The following is a 13,308-nucleotide window of genomic DNA, read 5'->3' as shown; positions in this document are numbered from 1 at the left end:
TGTACAACTTTAATGCACCATTAAAAATGTGGGGGGAAAAGAAGTTAAGATTATTTAGGGGAAAATACATTTGTGTCTTTTTAAAGTAGACTCATGTCTTCAGTGAGTAATTAAGAAGGTGACATACTGCACCTGCTGGAGAGGATGCATGTTAAGTACGGTTCTAGGCACTGGAGAAGCAAGGAGACTGATACGAAGAGTCCCACCCTCATGAAGTTACACTCTGGTGAAGAAAGTACACAGCAAATGACATACATTCAAATAGCATTTACTGTTATAATGAGATAAAGAATATCACAGAGCAGGGTGGTCTGTTTTAGGTAGGGTAACTAGGAAGCCCTCTCAGAGAAGTAATATCTTGAGTAGAGATCTGAATAATGTGAAGGGATAAGTCATGGGAATATTCGCAGAAGAGCCCTCCAGGATCAGAGAGCAAATGAAAATGTGCTTTGTCCAAGCCCTCTCTTCATTTTCACTCTTAAATCCACTCCAATCTGGCTTTTATCCTCACTGCTACCTTAGGGTGCCTTTGCCAAGATCACCAATGGCCTCCATGTTGGTCCAATCCAATGGGCATTCTCAGTCTTCATCCTTTCTTTTGAAATAGTTAATTGGCAAATTCTGATTGTATGTGTCCAAAGATATGCAGTGCAATCATTTGATATATGTATATGTTGTGTAATGATTACCACATTCAAATTAATCAACATCCATCCACCCATATCATACCTAAGATATCCATAACTTTTTCATCTCATAAATGAAATTTTGTACTATGATCAACATCTACTCATTGATCCCACCCCAGCTCCAGTTACCACTGTTCTATTCTCTGTTTTTATAAATTTGGCTTTTATAGATGTCACCTATTTTGACAGCATTTGTCCCAATTGTTCATCCTTCCTCTTCAACAATATCTCTACTTCTAGGATACCCCATTATTCTGCTGTGCCTCTTAACTCACTGCTTGTTCTTTCTCATTTTCTTAGTTCTCCTGACTTGTTCCTGCACATCTCCCGATTTCTTAATATTGGAGTGATTCAGGGGATAGTCTTTGAGTCTTTTCCCTTTTCACCCTTGATGGTTTCATCCTGCCTCATGACTCAAAATACCATATACATGCTGATGATTTCCAAATGTATATCTACAACATGAACCTCTTTCTGAATTCAGAATCAGTGTCTCTGTCTACCTGATAACACTGCTTGGGTGTCTAATAGGTATCTTAAACATCCCGTGTCCCAGAACTCACTGCTGAGCTTCCCCACATCAGCCCCTCTGGGTCCTCCCTATGTCTGTTAATTGGCAACTCCTTATGGTCATTCAGTATAAAAATGTTTGGGTTATTGTTTGCTCCCCACTTATAGCTTGTGCCTAATCTGTTAGGAAATCTTATTGGTTCTTATTGTCAAAAATCATCTATACTCTGAACACTTCTCCCTACTTCTATGGCTATCATGCTCATTCTAAGCTATTAATACATGACTATGGTTGCTTCTAACCATTTTACCACCTCTTAACCATTTGCTTCCACCTCTACCAGAGAGACCCTTTCAGAACTAAGTCAGATGATGTCACTGTTCTGCGGCTTCTTGTTTCATTCACTGTAAAAACCAAAGTTGTTACATGATTTCTCTGCACTGCCCACCTCCACCCACTCCTACAATCTCACCTCATTCACACATCCCAGGCCATACCAGCCTCCTTGCCAGTTCCAGAACATTCTTACCGTAGGGACAATAGCCCTGCTGCCATCTCTTCTGCCATTTACTTTCATGCCCATAGCCTTGTTCTCTTAAGGTGCTTACTGTGAGGACTTCCAGGACTACCCCCTTAAAAATAAAAGACATCTCCTGGATGGAACTGGAGAACATCATACTAAGTGAAATGAGCCAGGAAATTATCCAGACTCAATGACAAAATGTGTTCTCTCATATATGAAAACTAGAAAAAGAGAGATATAGAGATAGAGATAGAGATAGAGATACAGATAGCAATAGAGATAGAGATAGAGATAGGGGGAGAGGGAAAGGGAGAGAGAGAAAAGGTAAAAAAAAAAAAAGGTGGGGGGATGGGTCTCACAAAAATAGAAGGAAACCAATAGATTAGAGGAAGATAATGGAGAATGAGGGAGGAGGAGAGAGCCTGTGGATGTACGGGGGAACAAAACCTACTAAAATAAGTTATGTCCACATGCAATATACCATAATGAATCTTGATTATATATATAATTATAGTGTGGTAATTAAAAGAGTAATATTAATGATAGAAGAGAGAGCTATAGAGTAGAGCAGGCAGATCCAGGGGAGGGAGGAGGGAAGGGAAGGGTAAGTTATTGGGTGATTGATCAAATTACATTATATTCATGTACAAATATGGCATAATGAATCCCACTACTATATATAATTATAATGCATCAATAAAAATTTTAAATAAAATCAATGAAATCTCCCTCTGTTAGCATTTCATAAACCTCTTTCCTGCCATATTTTTCTACATAGGATTTCTTAACATTTAACATGCTTTCTATTTGGGGCATGTGCTTATTTTATTTATTGTTCACCTCTCATCCTGGAATGAAAGCTTTAGCTAAAGGAATTTTTGCCTGTTTTATTCAATGTTGTGTCCCTAGGACCTAGAACAGACACACTGGAAGTCCTCAATAAACAGCAGTAGGGGGAAAAAGACATCAACAGGGCAGGAGGTGGAAATGCATTTACAGCACAGAATGGAATGCACGAGTGTATAGAGGTAAGTAAAGGCCAAGGCAGGAGATGGGCCCTCGGCCAGTGTCGCCTCTCCAAACTCTGTGTCATCCTCTGTAAACCCACAGTTGAAGTTGGTGACCATGCAGCCCCTCCAGCACTAGCATGCTCTGGCTTGGGTCCTAAGCAGGCTGGGAGGTGGTTCTGGGTGACCAGGCCTGAGGCCGCTGTACTGTAGGAGAGAGTGGGGGGAGAGGAAGGGAGAGGCTGGAGGAGCTGAGCAAGCAAGCACTTGCCCATGAGAGGAAGCTTGGGCTTACCCTTCTCCCCCCAAAAGCACTTCGACCTCTGTCTCCCCTTCCTGCCCACCCCACCCCAAGCAGTCTTTCTAGTAAAACTTGAACAACAGGAACATAACTTTTTAGCTGCTCCAGCAGTTTCCAGCGTGCCTGTCTTCTGGCTTGAAGCTCTCCTGTGTTTCTGTATGGCAGCCCTGGACTCATCCTGAGACACACCAGGACTTGGTATCTGTCATGCTCCAAGGACATCTCTGTCTCAGTAGTGGACAGGATGGCCTGGAAGCAGAGGCCCAAACTTGATCTACTTGCTAGCTCTGGGTCCACTGGTCAGCTACTGTGCTAATCTGAGCCTCAGTTCCTCCTTTGTAGTGTATAAAGGATCAAATGAGAGAGTGACTAGTGGGTGGCACAGTGTCAGGTAAACAGCAGGCTTGAAAGGTTGTTTTCCTTTATGTATACTCCCCCAAGGAGATGTTTCCTTGCCCTGGTTCTATTCATACCTACAACCATGCAGGGTCCCATAGGGTGCTCACTTGGCATGGCATTGAATTGTACCCCTCTCTGTGTCTGGACCTGCCTCTTCATCATACCAAGAGTTCTATAAGAGTAGAAGCAGGACCCATTCTAAATCTGGGACTTTTTAAGTTTGGGGTTTATATCTCCCTGCCAGAGTGGAAGGATAACCTGGGATCCCACCCTGAGGCCTGTGTTCATTCTGTCAGCACGGTGACTTGATTTCATAAGAAGTGTGTGTAAGTGAGCAGGGGAGGAAAGGATGGGTACTATTTTCTGTCCTGCATCAGACCAACTCCTCTGGATGCCAGGAGCAGTCAGACAGCTTCATGACAAATAGACTATAAATACAGAGAGGTTAAAAGGAGTCACACTGCAGCTAGTTCACATGGGGCGCTCCAGGACCCATGCAAGGCAGGGAAATGCCAGAAACTGACTGATGTTAGTAAAATTGTCTCCTCCAGGATCATTTTGCCCAGACCTCCTCACCACACACATGTACCTGCATCTAATGACCTCTGCAACCACTTTCAGGAGTAGTTTTAAAAAACAGTTACGCCTCTCAGGAGGCAGCTGATGCAGGATCACCCTAATTAGCAGGGGAAGGAGGGGGATGAGGAGTGATACACTAGGAACCTGGGGCAAGTCCCAAGAATATTCCAGTTTCCATTTACTCATCTGACACTCGAAGACACTTCTGGGGAAAGCTGCATGGCTGAAGTTGGTTCCATAGCTACCTTTTTGTTCTGTGACTGCCTCTTCTCTCCCTTCTGAAGTATCCCTCACCCTTTCCCTTTGGGTGTCCCATACCAAGACCCTGCCACTCTTTCTGTCTGTCCTCTACCACACTGTGCCCCTCACCCCTGCCTTCCTGTCCTTGCACAAACCCCAGTGAATTCTGACCCCACAGGATTCTTCATTGATTATCCCCATTCGGTGTGCCTGGCAGAACCCTTTTGGTCCATCTCTGACTAAGAGTGTTAAGACTGGGTGTACACTTCACACTCTATTACCTGGATCCATTCATGTCACATTTTATTCCAAACTGCTGTAACTCCTCTGCCCACATGCCCCACATCCCCCCAGGTCCCTTTATACTCTAGGGATGCAAACTCATTTTAATTTATCCATGAGCCCCTCATGCAGGAATTCAATCTGTTCACATGGAATCTTATTAGAATGTGAGAGGTGACAGAGTCTTCTGTTTTGAGCTGAATCATCACCTGACACCTGGCAGCAGCACACCGACTAAAGGAAGCAGCAAATGGGAAAGCTGGTGACCTGGCTTCTACCCCACTCTGCTCCCACACACTCACTGTGACTTTGAGGGCTCACATTTTTCAATGGCAAAATGAGAAAGTTGAAGACGATGATCTCTGAATATCTTGCATCTGTAAAACTCTTATCTTTAGGTATGTTATATACTACAAACATTTGCCAAGACTCCCAACAATGAAACAGCCAATTTCCTGAGTACAACCTATGGGCTAAGAACATGTATTACCTCCCCAAGTCATAGAAATCTAAGGTGGCATTTATATGATCCTTCTGCAAAGAAACAGATTCACGACCTAAAGTGTCCTCTCCAGGTAGTAAAAGGTATAGTCAGGATTCAAACTCAGACCTGTATGCCTTCAATGCCAAGGCCTATTGCTGAATAGTAACACTTCATATTGGATTAGGATGAAATAAACTTAAATATCAGAACCAGTCAGGAAGTGGAGCTCAGTATTCCCAGGACCAATGAGGGGTCATCCAAAGGGTATTTTTGCTGTGTGAGAGCCAGAGAAAACTGGTTCTTCCTCCAGGAAACTCATAACTGGAGTATATGATTGACTCATAGAGTTGGAGGACATCTTTGAAGTAATGTAGAGCAACCTCACACACAGCCATCATGTGCTCAAGCACCTGGGAAGGAATCCTAGTGGGAAAGAGATTCCCTAACTGGGGTCAGGATACCTGGTTTCAGCCAAGCTTTGTCAGAGACTCACTCTTGAGCACTCACGTCCTCTCTCCCAAGTTTGGTACTTGTCTGCAATATGAGTGACGAACCCCAATGGAGAGGGCTAGGCTGTCTTAAGAAGCTGCTCCACACTAAACTACTTGGAGGTAGGGACTGTGATCTATATTCATCACTATCTCCAAGGCCTTCCATGTAATAGGCACTCAATAAGTACTGGTTGAATGAACACATCAGTTGTATCAACAACTTCATTTCATGGTTAGTTTTTAGGTAAGGGTGCAGTTTATTTTTAACTGAGGCAAAATTCACTTAACACAAAATTAACCATTTTAAAGTGAATAATTTAGTGACATTTAGTACATTCACATCTTGTATAACCACCAACTGCATAATGGGTATGGAGTTTCCTTTTGGGGTGATGAAAATGTCTCCATAGCATTTTCATCACCCCAAAAGGAAACTCCATACCCATTATGCAGTTACTATCCCTTTTCCCTTTCCTGGTTCTGGCAACCACTAATCTACTTTCTATTTTTACGAATTTACTATTTTGAATTAAAACCTGTTTCCATTTTTTTATTTATTCATTTATTTGCAGATCCAGTGCTTTGTGCATGCTGGGCAAGCACTGTACCACTGTCCTGCATCCCCAGACATTAATTATTATTAACAATAATTAGATAGAGAGGTGAAGAAGCTCCAATGCACACAGTAGTGTGAGGCATTTGCCATGTATTCTCTTAGCTCCCCTTCATCTCAGCTATTCTGTTGTCATCTGGTACAGAAAATCAACTACAAACAATGTGGTTTCTCCAACAATGTGAGAAGGAGGACATTCCTTTTAGCTGGAGGAGAGGATACCAAAAATGTCCTTGTTTCCCCCATGAAAGCTCCCCCCTGCTTTTGGTCCTCTCACTGCCGTCAAGAGCAATACTTTTTTTGTCCTTCCACAGCTACTGAATCCAAGAGAAAGGGTGATATTGGAGACTGAAAGTCAGAACCAACTATCCAACAGGCCATGGCAGGGCAGCCAGAGGAAGAGGTAAGAGAAGAAAGCAGGTCAATTTGGACGGATCCACCCAAAAGCTCAGAGAGAGCATTATCTCTCTTGACATTTCTTGGTTATCTCTCTTGGTTCCATTTCTCCTCCTTGCTTATTCTCTCCTGGGCAGAAAATGAGCACAAAAGACCAGGCAAGAAACAAGATCAGGCTCAGGAGGCAGTAGAGGAAGGTAAGGAGCATTTGAGCTATGTGAGGAGATACACAGAGCAAGTTGAAGATTGAGGGATGGTGCAGGAGACAGTGCCTTAGGAGAGGAAGAGGCCCATGAGGAAGGAGAGAAGGTTAAGTGACCTCAGATTGTGGGGGTATTGCTACACAAGGAAACAGATGCATTGCAAGCTACCCAAGATGAGAATGAGATCTTCTGGCCTAAATTACCATCCCAGGACCATTTATTATGAACATTAGTACTGCAAATATATCTGCTTGGGGCTTAAAGGGAGGTGCTCAAAATTAACTCCATTGATGAGTATTTCCTTCACATTATTCTGAAATTATTTTATTAGATCATAAAGAAGAGAGTTTAAGTAAAATTTGATCAAATAAGCTGTTAACTAATCATGAAAGACAAGTCACAATTTGGTTTTATTTCACTGAACATCTCTGGCCACAGGGCAGTGAATTGGTATAACCAATCTCTTCTTCACCCAAAAGTTAACTCATGGTTCAAATAGGTTTTCCCATGCAGGACAGAGAGAAACTAGCCAGTTTCTGTCTCTGAAAGAAAAATAGCCAGAGCCTACTCAGGTTGGGGCAGACCTGGGTCAAGGCCTTTCCACGTGTTATGGAATATGAGCTCACCCTCATTACACTGGGCGGGGGCTAGACAGTTACTTGGACTCATCATGAGGCCTATGAGGTCATTCACACAGGCACTGAGGAAACCTGCTCCATATTCATGCATTCCCACTCCTAAATGGAGCAACCCAAGTGCAGCATATGGGGCCTCTGAATCCTAGAGGACTGGTACTTCTCCAGCCTCTCCCATCCCAGGCTGTCTCTCACCCTCCCCCACCCTCCTCTTCCTTCAGTTCCATCCTCTGCCCTACTTACCACACCCTAGTTGTGGTTAAAGGCTCATACATACTGTCTTCTCAAAGCTCTCATTATGCTGTGAATCAGAGGGAGGGAGGCAGATCTGGCAGATACTGAACCTCTGGAAAGTCATAAGACTGGTGTGACTTCCTTGAGCAAGGTCTGCAGCCCTGGCACTGAGTGTCATGAGCTGGGGAGAAGCAAATTCCTCCCATGTGAGGTCAGTCGCAGAGAACAAGGGCACTGGTGTCCATGTGAGGATGCTTGGTTAATTCTCATGGAGATGTGAAGGGCACTTTCTCTGCCCCAGAAAATGGCACAGTTGAGGTTCTCTGGGAGAAATGGTGTGAGATTCCAAGCAGACTCAGGGAATAGAGAGGGCATGAGGAAAAGGAAGCATTTGTCTTTCCAGATTGGACCCTAAGAACACAGAAAAATTAGCACTGCAAATGTATCTGCTTGGGGCTTAGAGGGAGGTGCTCAAAATCAGCCCCATTGATGAGTATTCCCTTCACATTATTCTGAAATTATTTTATTAGATCATAAAGAAGAGAACTTAAATAAAGTTTGATCAAATAAGTTGTTAACTAACCTTGAAAGACAAGTCATGATTTGGTTTTATTTCTACTCACATATGCATGTACACGCACAAAGGTGTTATAAAACTACAATGTTAGATAGTAGTTATCTTCAGGCAGTGTGATACACTATTCATTCCTTCCTTCAACTAATAATGATAGAGCACTTGGTATATGTGGTAGTTTCAATAGGTTCAGGGAATATACTTGAAAGCATACCAGTTATACCTTGTCCTTCTATAGCTAATTCCACTTGAAGAGATACTTACTAAAAGTGAATAAATGCAAATAAAATAACTCTAGATTTTTATTAGTAAAATGAAGTGAACCAGAAGATAATCCTTTAAGCAGGGTGGTCAGAAAAAATTGCCAGGCAGAACCCAGTACTCACACTGAAGCACAAAGACACATCATAACCAAAACCCTGGGGAGAAACACATTGGCATAGGGAGTGCAGGTGCTTAGCCCCAAAGTGAGGAGCTCTAGACTTGTCCTAGGAACTGAGACACACAGTAAGGGAGCAGTAAACCTGTCCAGGAGAGATCAAACTGAGTTGAGACCTAGAGAAAGGCAGAATTCAGAGGTTCCCCACAGGAACTTTTAGATCAAGGCAGTGAATTTGGATTTTATCCTAAGTATCCTGGGTCACCATTGGCGTTAGGGAGGGACATGCTCAAATCCCCACTATGCAAGATTTTTTTTAAAACTATTTTTAGAGAAAGGTTTAGAGAAGGCAATAGATGATTAGGTTCTGATATTTATACTACAGTGCATTTCCAAAGGTAATTATAGAAAGTGTTTGTTTTATCATCATTTATATATTGTTTCTATTTGATCCTATTTCCTTGCCTAGAGTGGTCCAGGCTTTGGAGTTTTTATGAGCAAGACAGCCTTGGGTGTGAAGGCTGATGGTTCCTGGTGTACAGCAGGAAAAGGTGTAGAAGACTTCTACTTGCCTCTACTTGGCCTAAAGCCAGACCCTCCTCAAGACAGAGTTTACTGCCCCACAGAATGTTATTATAGATATACTATGAGAAAGGATGGGCTCATAGCCCACAAGAATGCCCCACCATTTTATCCCTTTATCAGAAGTGACTCTTCCCATCTTCCCACCCCAGACCCCAAACTGGATATTGCAGTCAGACACAAAATATTTCATCCCATACCCTTGGAAATTAATCCTTCATGTTATTAATGAATGTAAACTCATTTTACATGTAAAGAAATTGATATGCAGAGAAGTTTGGCGAAAGTAAAAAAACAATAGGACACCTTCCTCATCTCTTTCACCTCCCCTGTCCCCAGGTCAGATGGGCATCACAGGTGTAGATGAGCCCTTAGAACTCTGGCCAGACAGGCACTTAGAAAAAGGGGCCCCGAGGGGTTTGCTGGTTAAGATGCGCATGATGAGTCAGAGTAGGGGCTGGAGGAAGTTGACCAACTGGAGTGGTGAAACCAGTCCATCACCTCCAAGCTGTGAAGGAGGCAGGCAGGGAATGGTATAAATGGTGTGCTGGCCCCTGTTCAGCTTGGCACTCCACTGGAAACCTCTGCCTTAGTCCCTGCTGTGAGTCTGGTAAGTTTCAGCCGATGGAACCAGGGTTGGGACCATGGTCTTCAACAGGCTGGGACATAGCTGGGAGTGGCCAGTCCAGGTGGGTGGGGCTGGATTCAGCTGGTCTACATTTCCTTCTAGGGGTCCCAGGTCACTGTGAGTAGGAAAAATGTGCCAGGATTTAGAAACCCAGAGCAATTCTTGCGTGTCTCATATTTTCTTGGGACAACATTTTGGAATTTGTGTAGGACAGAAGTTAGGAAGAAAGAGTAAAAGTCAATTTCTCTTCTACAACTCTTTAGTTTGAACTGACCATGATCTTGCCTTCCTTATTGGGGAAGGCAGTTCTGGGAAATGCTTATAATTTTCACCTGTGCTGTACAAAGGGTGCTGCAGAATGGAGAGAACTTTAAATTTAGAGAAACCCAGGCAGAAAGGGGAAGAAAACCTAACTTAGAAGTACAAGACTTGAATAATAAGTTCCAACTCTCAGTAACCTTCCAGTTGCCCTCATTTCTGACCCTAAGCACTGGGGCTACAGCTAAAGTTCAGATGGTCAGGAAAGAAATGAGCTCTGGAGTTGAATAGGCCAACCTGCTAATTTTACAGAGATGAAATCTCATGCCCAGAGGTGCTATTTGACTTATAGCATTTCTGTGGGAGATTTATGCTCAGAATACATTGGGTGACTCCATGCTAAAGCTGATGCCATAACTTCCCAGTTCCTCTCCAGCACAAGCTATTGATTTTCCAGGACTCAGTGATCCTCTGTAGATCTTTCTTTCTCTAGGGTCTTTCCTCTTACTGTGATATAATCCCTTATCCCTCCCCCTTAATCAGCTGAGGCTATAGATAAGGGCACAAAGACTAGACAAAATTAATAAGTTAAATGGCAGCCAGTCCACCCTTGCAGAACAACTCTGGAGACATATTTCTTTCAATAAAGAAATAGGCCAACCTATTCTTGCCTGGGGATAAGGAGTCCCAAGGATGACCTTTCCCTTCCCTGCCCTTCCCAATTCCCACACTTCACTTTGCTGCTTTAGGGAATGACAGTTTGAAGGGGGTGACAGAATGCCCCACCTAAGAGAAGAGGTGCTGAGAAATCAGCACTGCTGCCCATTTCCAAGGGTTCCTCTACTTCCTTTGCCTTCAGACTATCCCTCTGAGCCTCCTGTTTTCCAGGTTGACCTACGGTAGCTTCCAAGATGTCCCAGCAATACACACTGCCAGTGACTGTCCCCGCTGCCCTCACTGATGAATCCTCGAAGACTGTTTCTCCTTCAGCTCATATGGAGCAGGAACAAATGAAGCAGCCGACATCACTGCCTACCCCATGCCAGAAGGTGCCCTCTGAGCTCCCAATGGAGGACACCTCAAAGCATGAGGAGAAATACACAACTCTTGTGAAGGAGCTGCCTGAGCAAGAGTGTGAGCAGCAGCAGCAGCAAAGAGAAACACAGGAGCAGAAGCTGTATTTGGGACTGCAGCAGCAAGAGCACCAAGAGACTCAGGAGCAAGAACTGCACCTGGGACATCAGCAGCAAGAGAAGCCTCAGGAGCAGAAACTGCATCTGAGACAGCAGCAGCAGGAGGAGCCACAAGTACAGGAGCTGCATCTAGGGAAACAACAGCAGCAGGAGCCACAGGAGCTGAACCTAGAACAACAGAAGCAGCAGCAGGAGCCACAGGAGAAGGAACTGCATCTGAGACAGCAGAAGCATCAGAAGCCACAGGAACAAGAACTGCATTTGGGAAAGCAGCAGAAGCAGGAACCACAGGAGCAGGAGCTGCAGCATCTGGGAAAGCATCAGCAGCAGGAGCCACAGGAGCAGGAGCTGCATTTGGGAAAGCAGCAGAAGCAAGAACCACAGGAGCAGGAGCTGCAGCATCTGGGAAAGCAGCAGCAGCAGGAGCCACAGGAGCAGGAACTGCATCTGGGAAAGCAGCAGCAGCAGGGTCCCCAGGAGCAGGAGCTGCAGCATCTGGGAAAGCAGCAGCAGCAGCAGGAGCCACAGGAGAAGGAACTGCATCTGAGACAGCAGAAGCATCAGAAGCCACAGGAACAAGAACTGCATTTGGGAAAGCAGCAGAAGCAGGAACCACAGGAGCAGGAGCTGCAGCATCTGGGAAAGCATCAGCAGCAGGAGCCACAGGAGCAGGAGCTGCATTTGGGAAAGCAGCAGAAGCAAGAACCACAGGAGCAGGAGCTGCAGCATCTGGGAAAGCAGCAGAAGCAGGAGCCACAGGAGCAGGAACTGCATCTGGGAAAGCAGCAGAAGCAAGAACCACAGGAGCAGGAGCTGCAGCATCTGGGAAAGCAGCAGCAGCAGGAGCCACAGGAGCAGGAACTGCATCTGGGAAAGCATCAACAGCAGGGACCCCAGAAGCAGGAGCTGCAGCATCTGGGAAAGCAGCAGCAGCAGGAGCCACAGGAGCAGGAGCTGCAGCATCTGGGAAAGCAGCAGCAGCAGGAGCCACAGGAGCAGGAACTGCATCTGGGAAAGCAGCAGCAAGAACCACAGGAACAGGAGCTGCACCTGAGAGAGCAGCAGCAACAGAAACCACAGGAGCTTTACCTGGGAAACCAGAAGCAGCAAGAACCACAGGTGCAGAATCTGCATCTGCGAATGCAGACGCAGTGGGGACAGCAACAACATGAAGAACATCAGGGAGCAGAAAATCTGGAGCAAGAGAAAACACAACGGGAGCAAAAGTTGAAGGAACATCTGAAACAGGAGACACAGCTTTTGGACCGGAAACTGGAGTGCCTGGAGCAACATGAGAAGCATGTGGAGCAACCTGTGTTTATTCCAATCCCAGCCCAGGTCCAAGAGACCCAGTCAGATATCCTGAAGAGAGAAATTCCTGCACCCTGTAGGGAAACAGCAGCAGAAGCAGGTGTTAACTTGACCACCAAACTTAAATAGCTACCTCCAGTGTCCCAGAGACCCACAGACCATCCCACACAAGGGAAGAGAGAACCACTGGTATCACTTTTGTCTGGTCCCTGAGTAGCCCGCTCATCTGTGAACCTAAATGTCTGTTTAGGGGCTGGAAAAGAGGAAGTTATACCCAGCACCGACCTCCAAGAAGCCCAATTGTAATCCTGGGCATTCAGAGCCTCTGCCTGAAGGACTGTCAAGATTATATCAACTCAAACTTCACCCCCAGTATTATGATGGAATCTGCGAGTGTATACAATAATACATAATAAATCCTGGAAGCCCTTGATTTCTTTGACTTTTTCTCCTTGTCCAATTCTCAAAGGAGGGCAAATATCTTGACCCTTCTTTCATTGCACTCCCAAACCACTCGCTGTGTGCAACAGCTTCTGAAAAAGACACAAAACCCAGAGAAAAACAAAAACAAATTCACATATGCACCTAAAAGCAATACTTGCCCTTCAGGAGGAAAAGATAAATTTATTTTGGTGTTGGGAGGAGGATCTACCTCTCCCAGTTTAATACTGTCTTTCACTACCCACACAGACCCCAGTCTTAGTCCAGGGCAAATCGGCCTTACACTTTCTATCATGATTTGATGCCTCATGTGTGGGAGGGGACTGAGAAAATGCCAGGGAGGTTTGGAGCTTCA

The 13,308-nt window shown here is 44.8% G+C and overlaps 1 protein-coding gene across 2 annotated transcripts; it reads left to right on the top strand.

Moving 5' to 3' along the window:
* Positions 1-9,704: 9,704 nt before the first annotated feature.
* On the top strand, positions 9,705-12,927 carry Ivl (involucrin). Of its 2 annotated transcripts, XM_047519179.1 has the most exons (3): positions 9,705-9,732; positions 10,897-11,393; positions 11,721-12,927. In XM_047519179.1, the coding sequence occupies exons 2-3, from the start codon at positions 10,920-10,922 to the stop codon at positions 12,639-12,641; spliced, it is 1,395 nt and encodes a 464-aa protein (XP_047375135.1). In that variant the 5' UTR covers positions 9,705-9,732; positions 10,897-10,919; the 3' UTR covers positions 12,642-12,927. The 2 variants fall into 2 exon arrangements, with proteins under 2 accessions (XP_047375135.1, XP_047375130.1); XM_047519174.1 differs by having other exon boundaries at positions 10,897-12,927.
* Positions 12,928-13,308: the final 381 nt, after the last annotated feature.

This window comes from Sciurus carolinensis, chromosome 1 (assembly GCF_902686445.1).
Source record: "Sciurus carolinensis chromosome 1, mSciCar1.2, whole genome shotgun sequence".
Lineage (NCBI taxonomy): Eukaryota > Metazoa > Chordata > Mammalia > Rodentia > Sciuridae > Sciurus > Sciurus carolinensis.
This window is presented reverse-complemented; position numbering and strand designations above follow the sequence as displayed.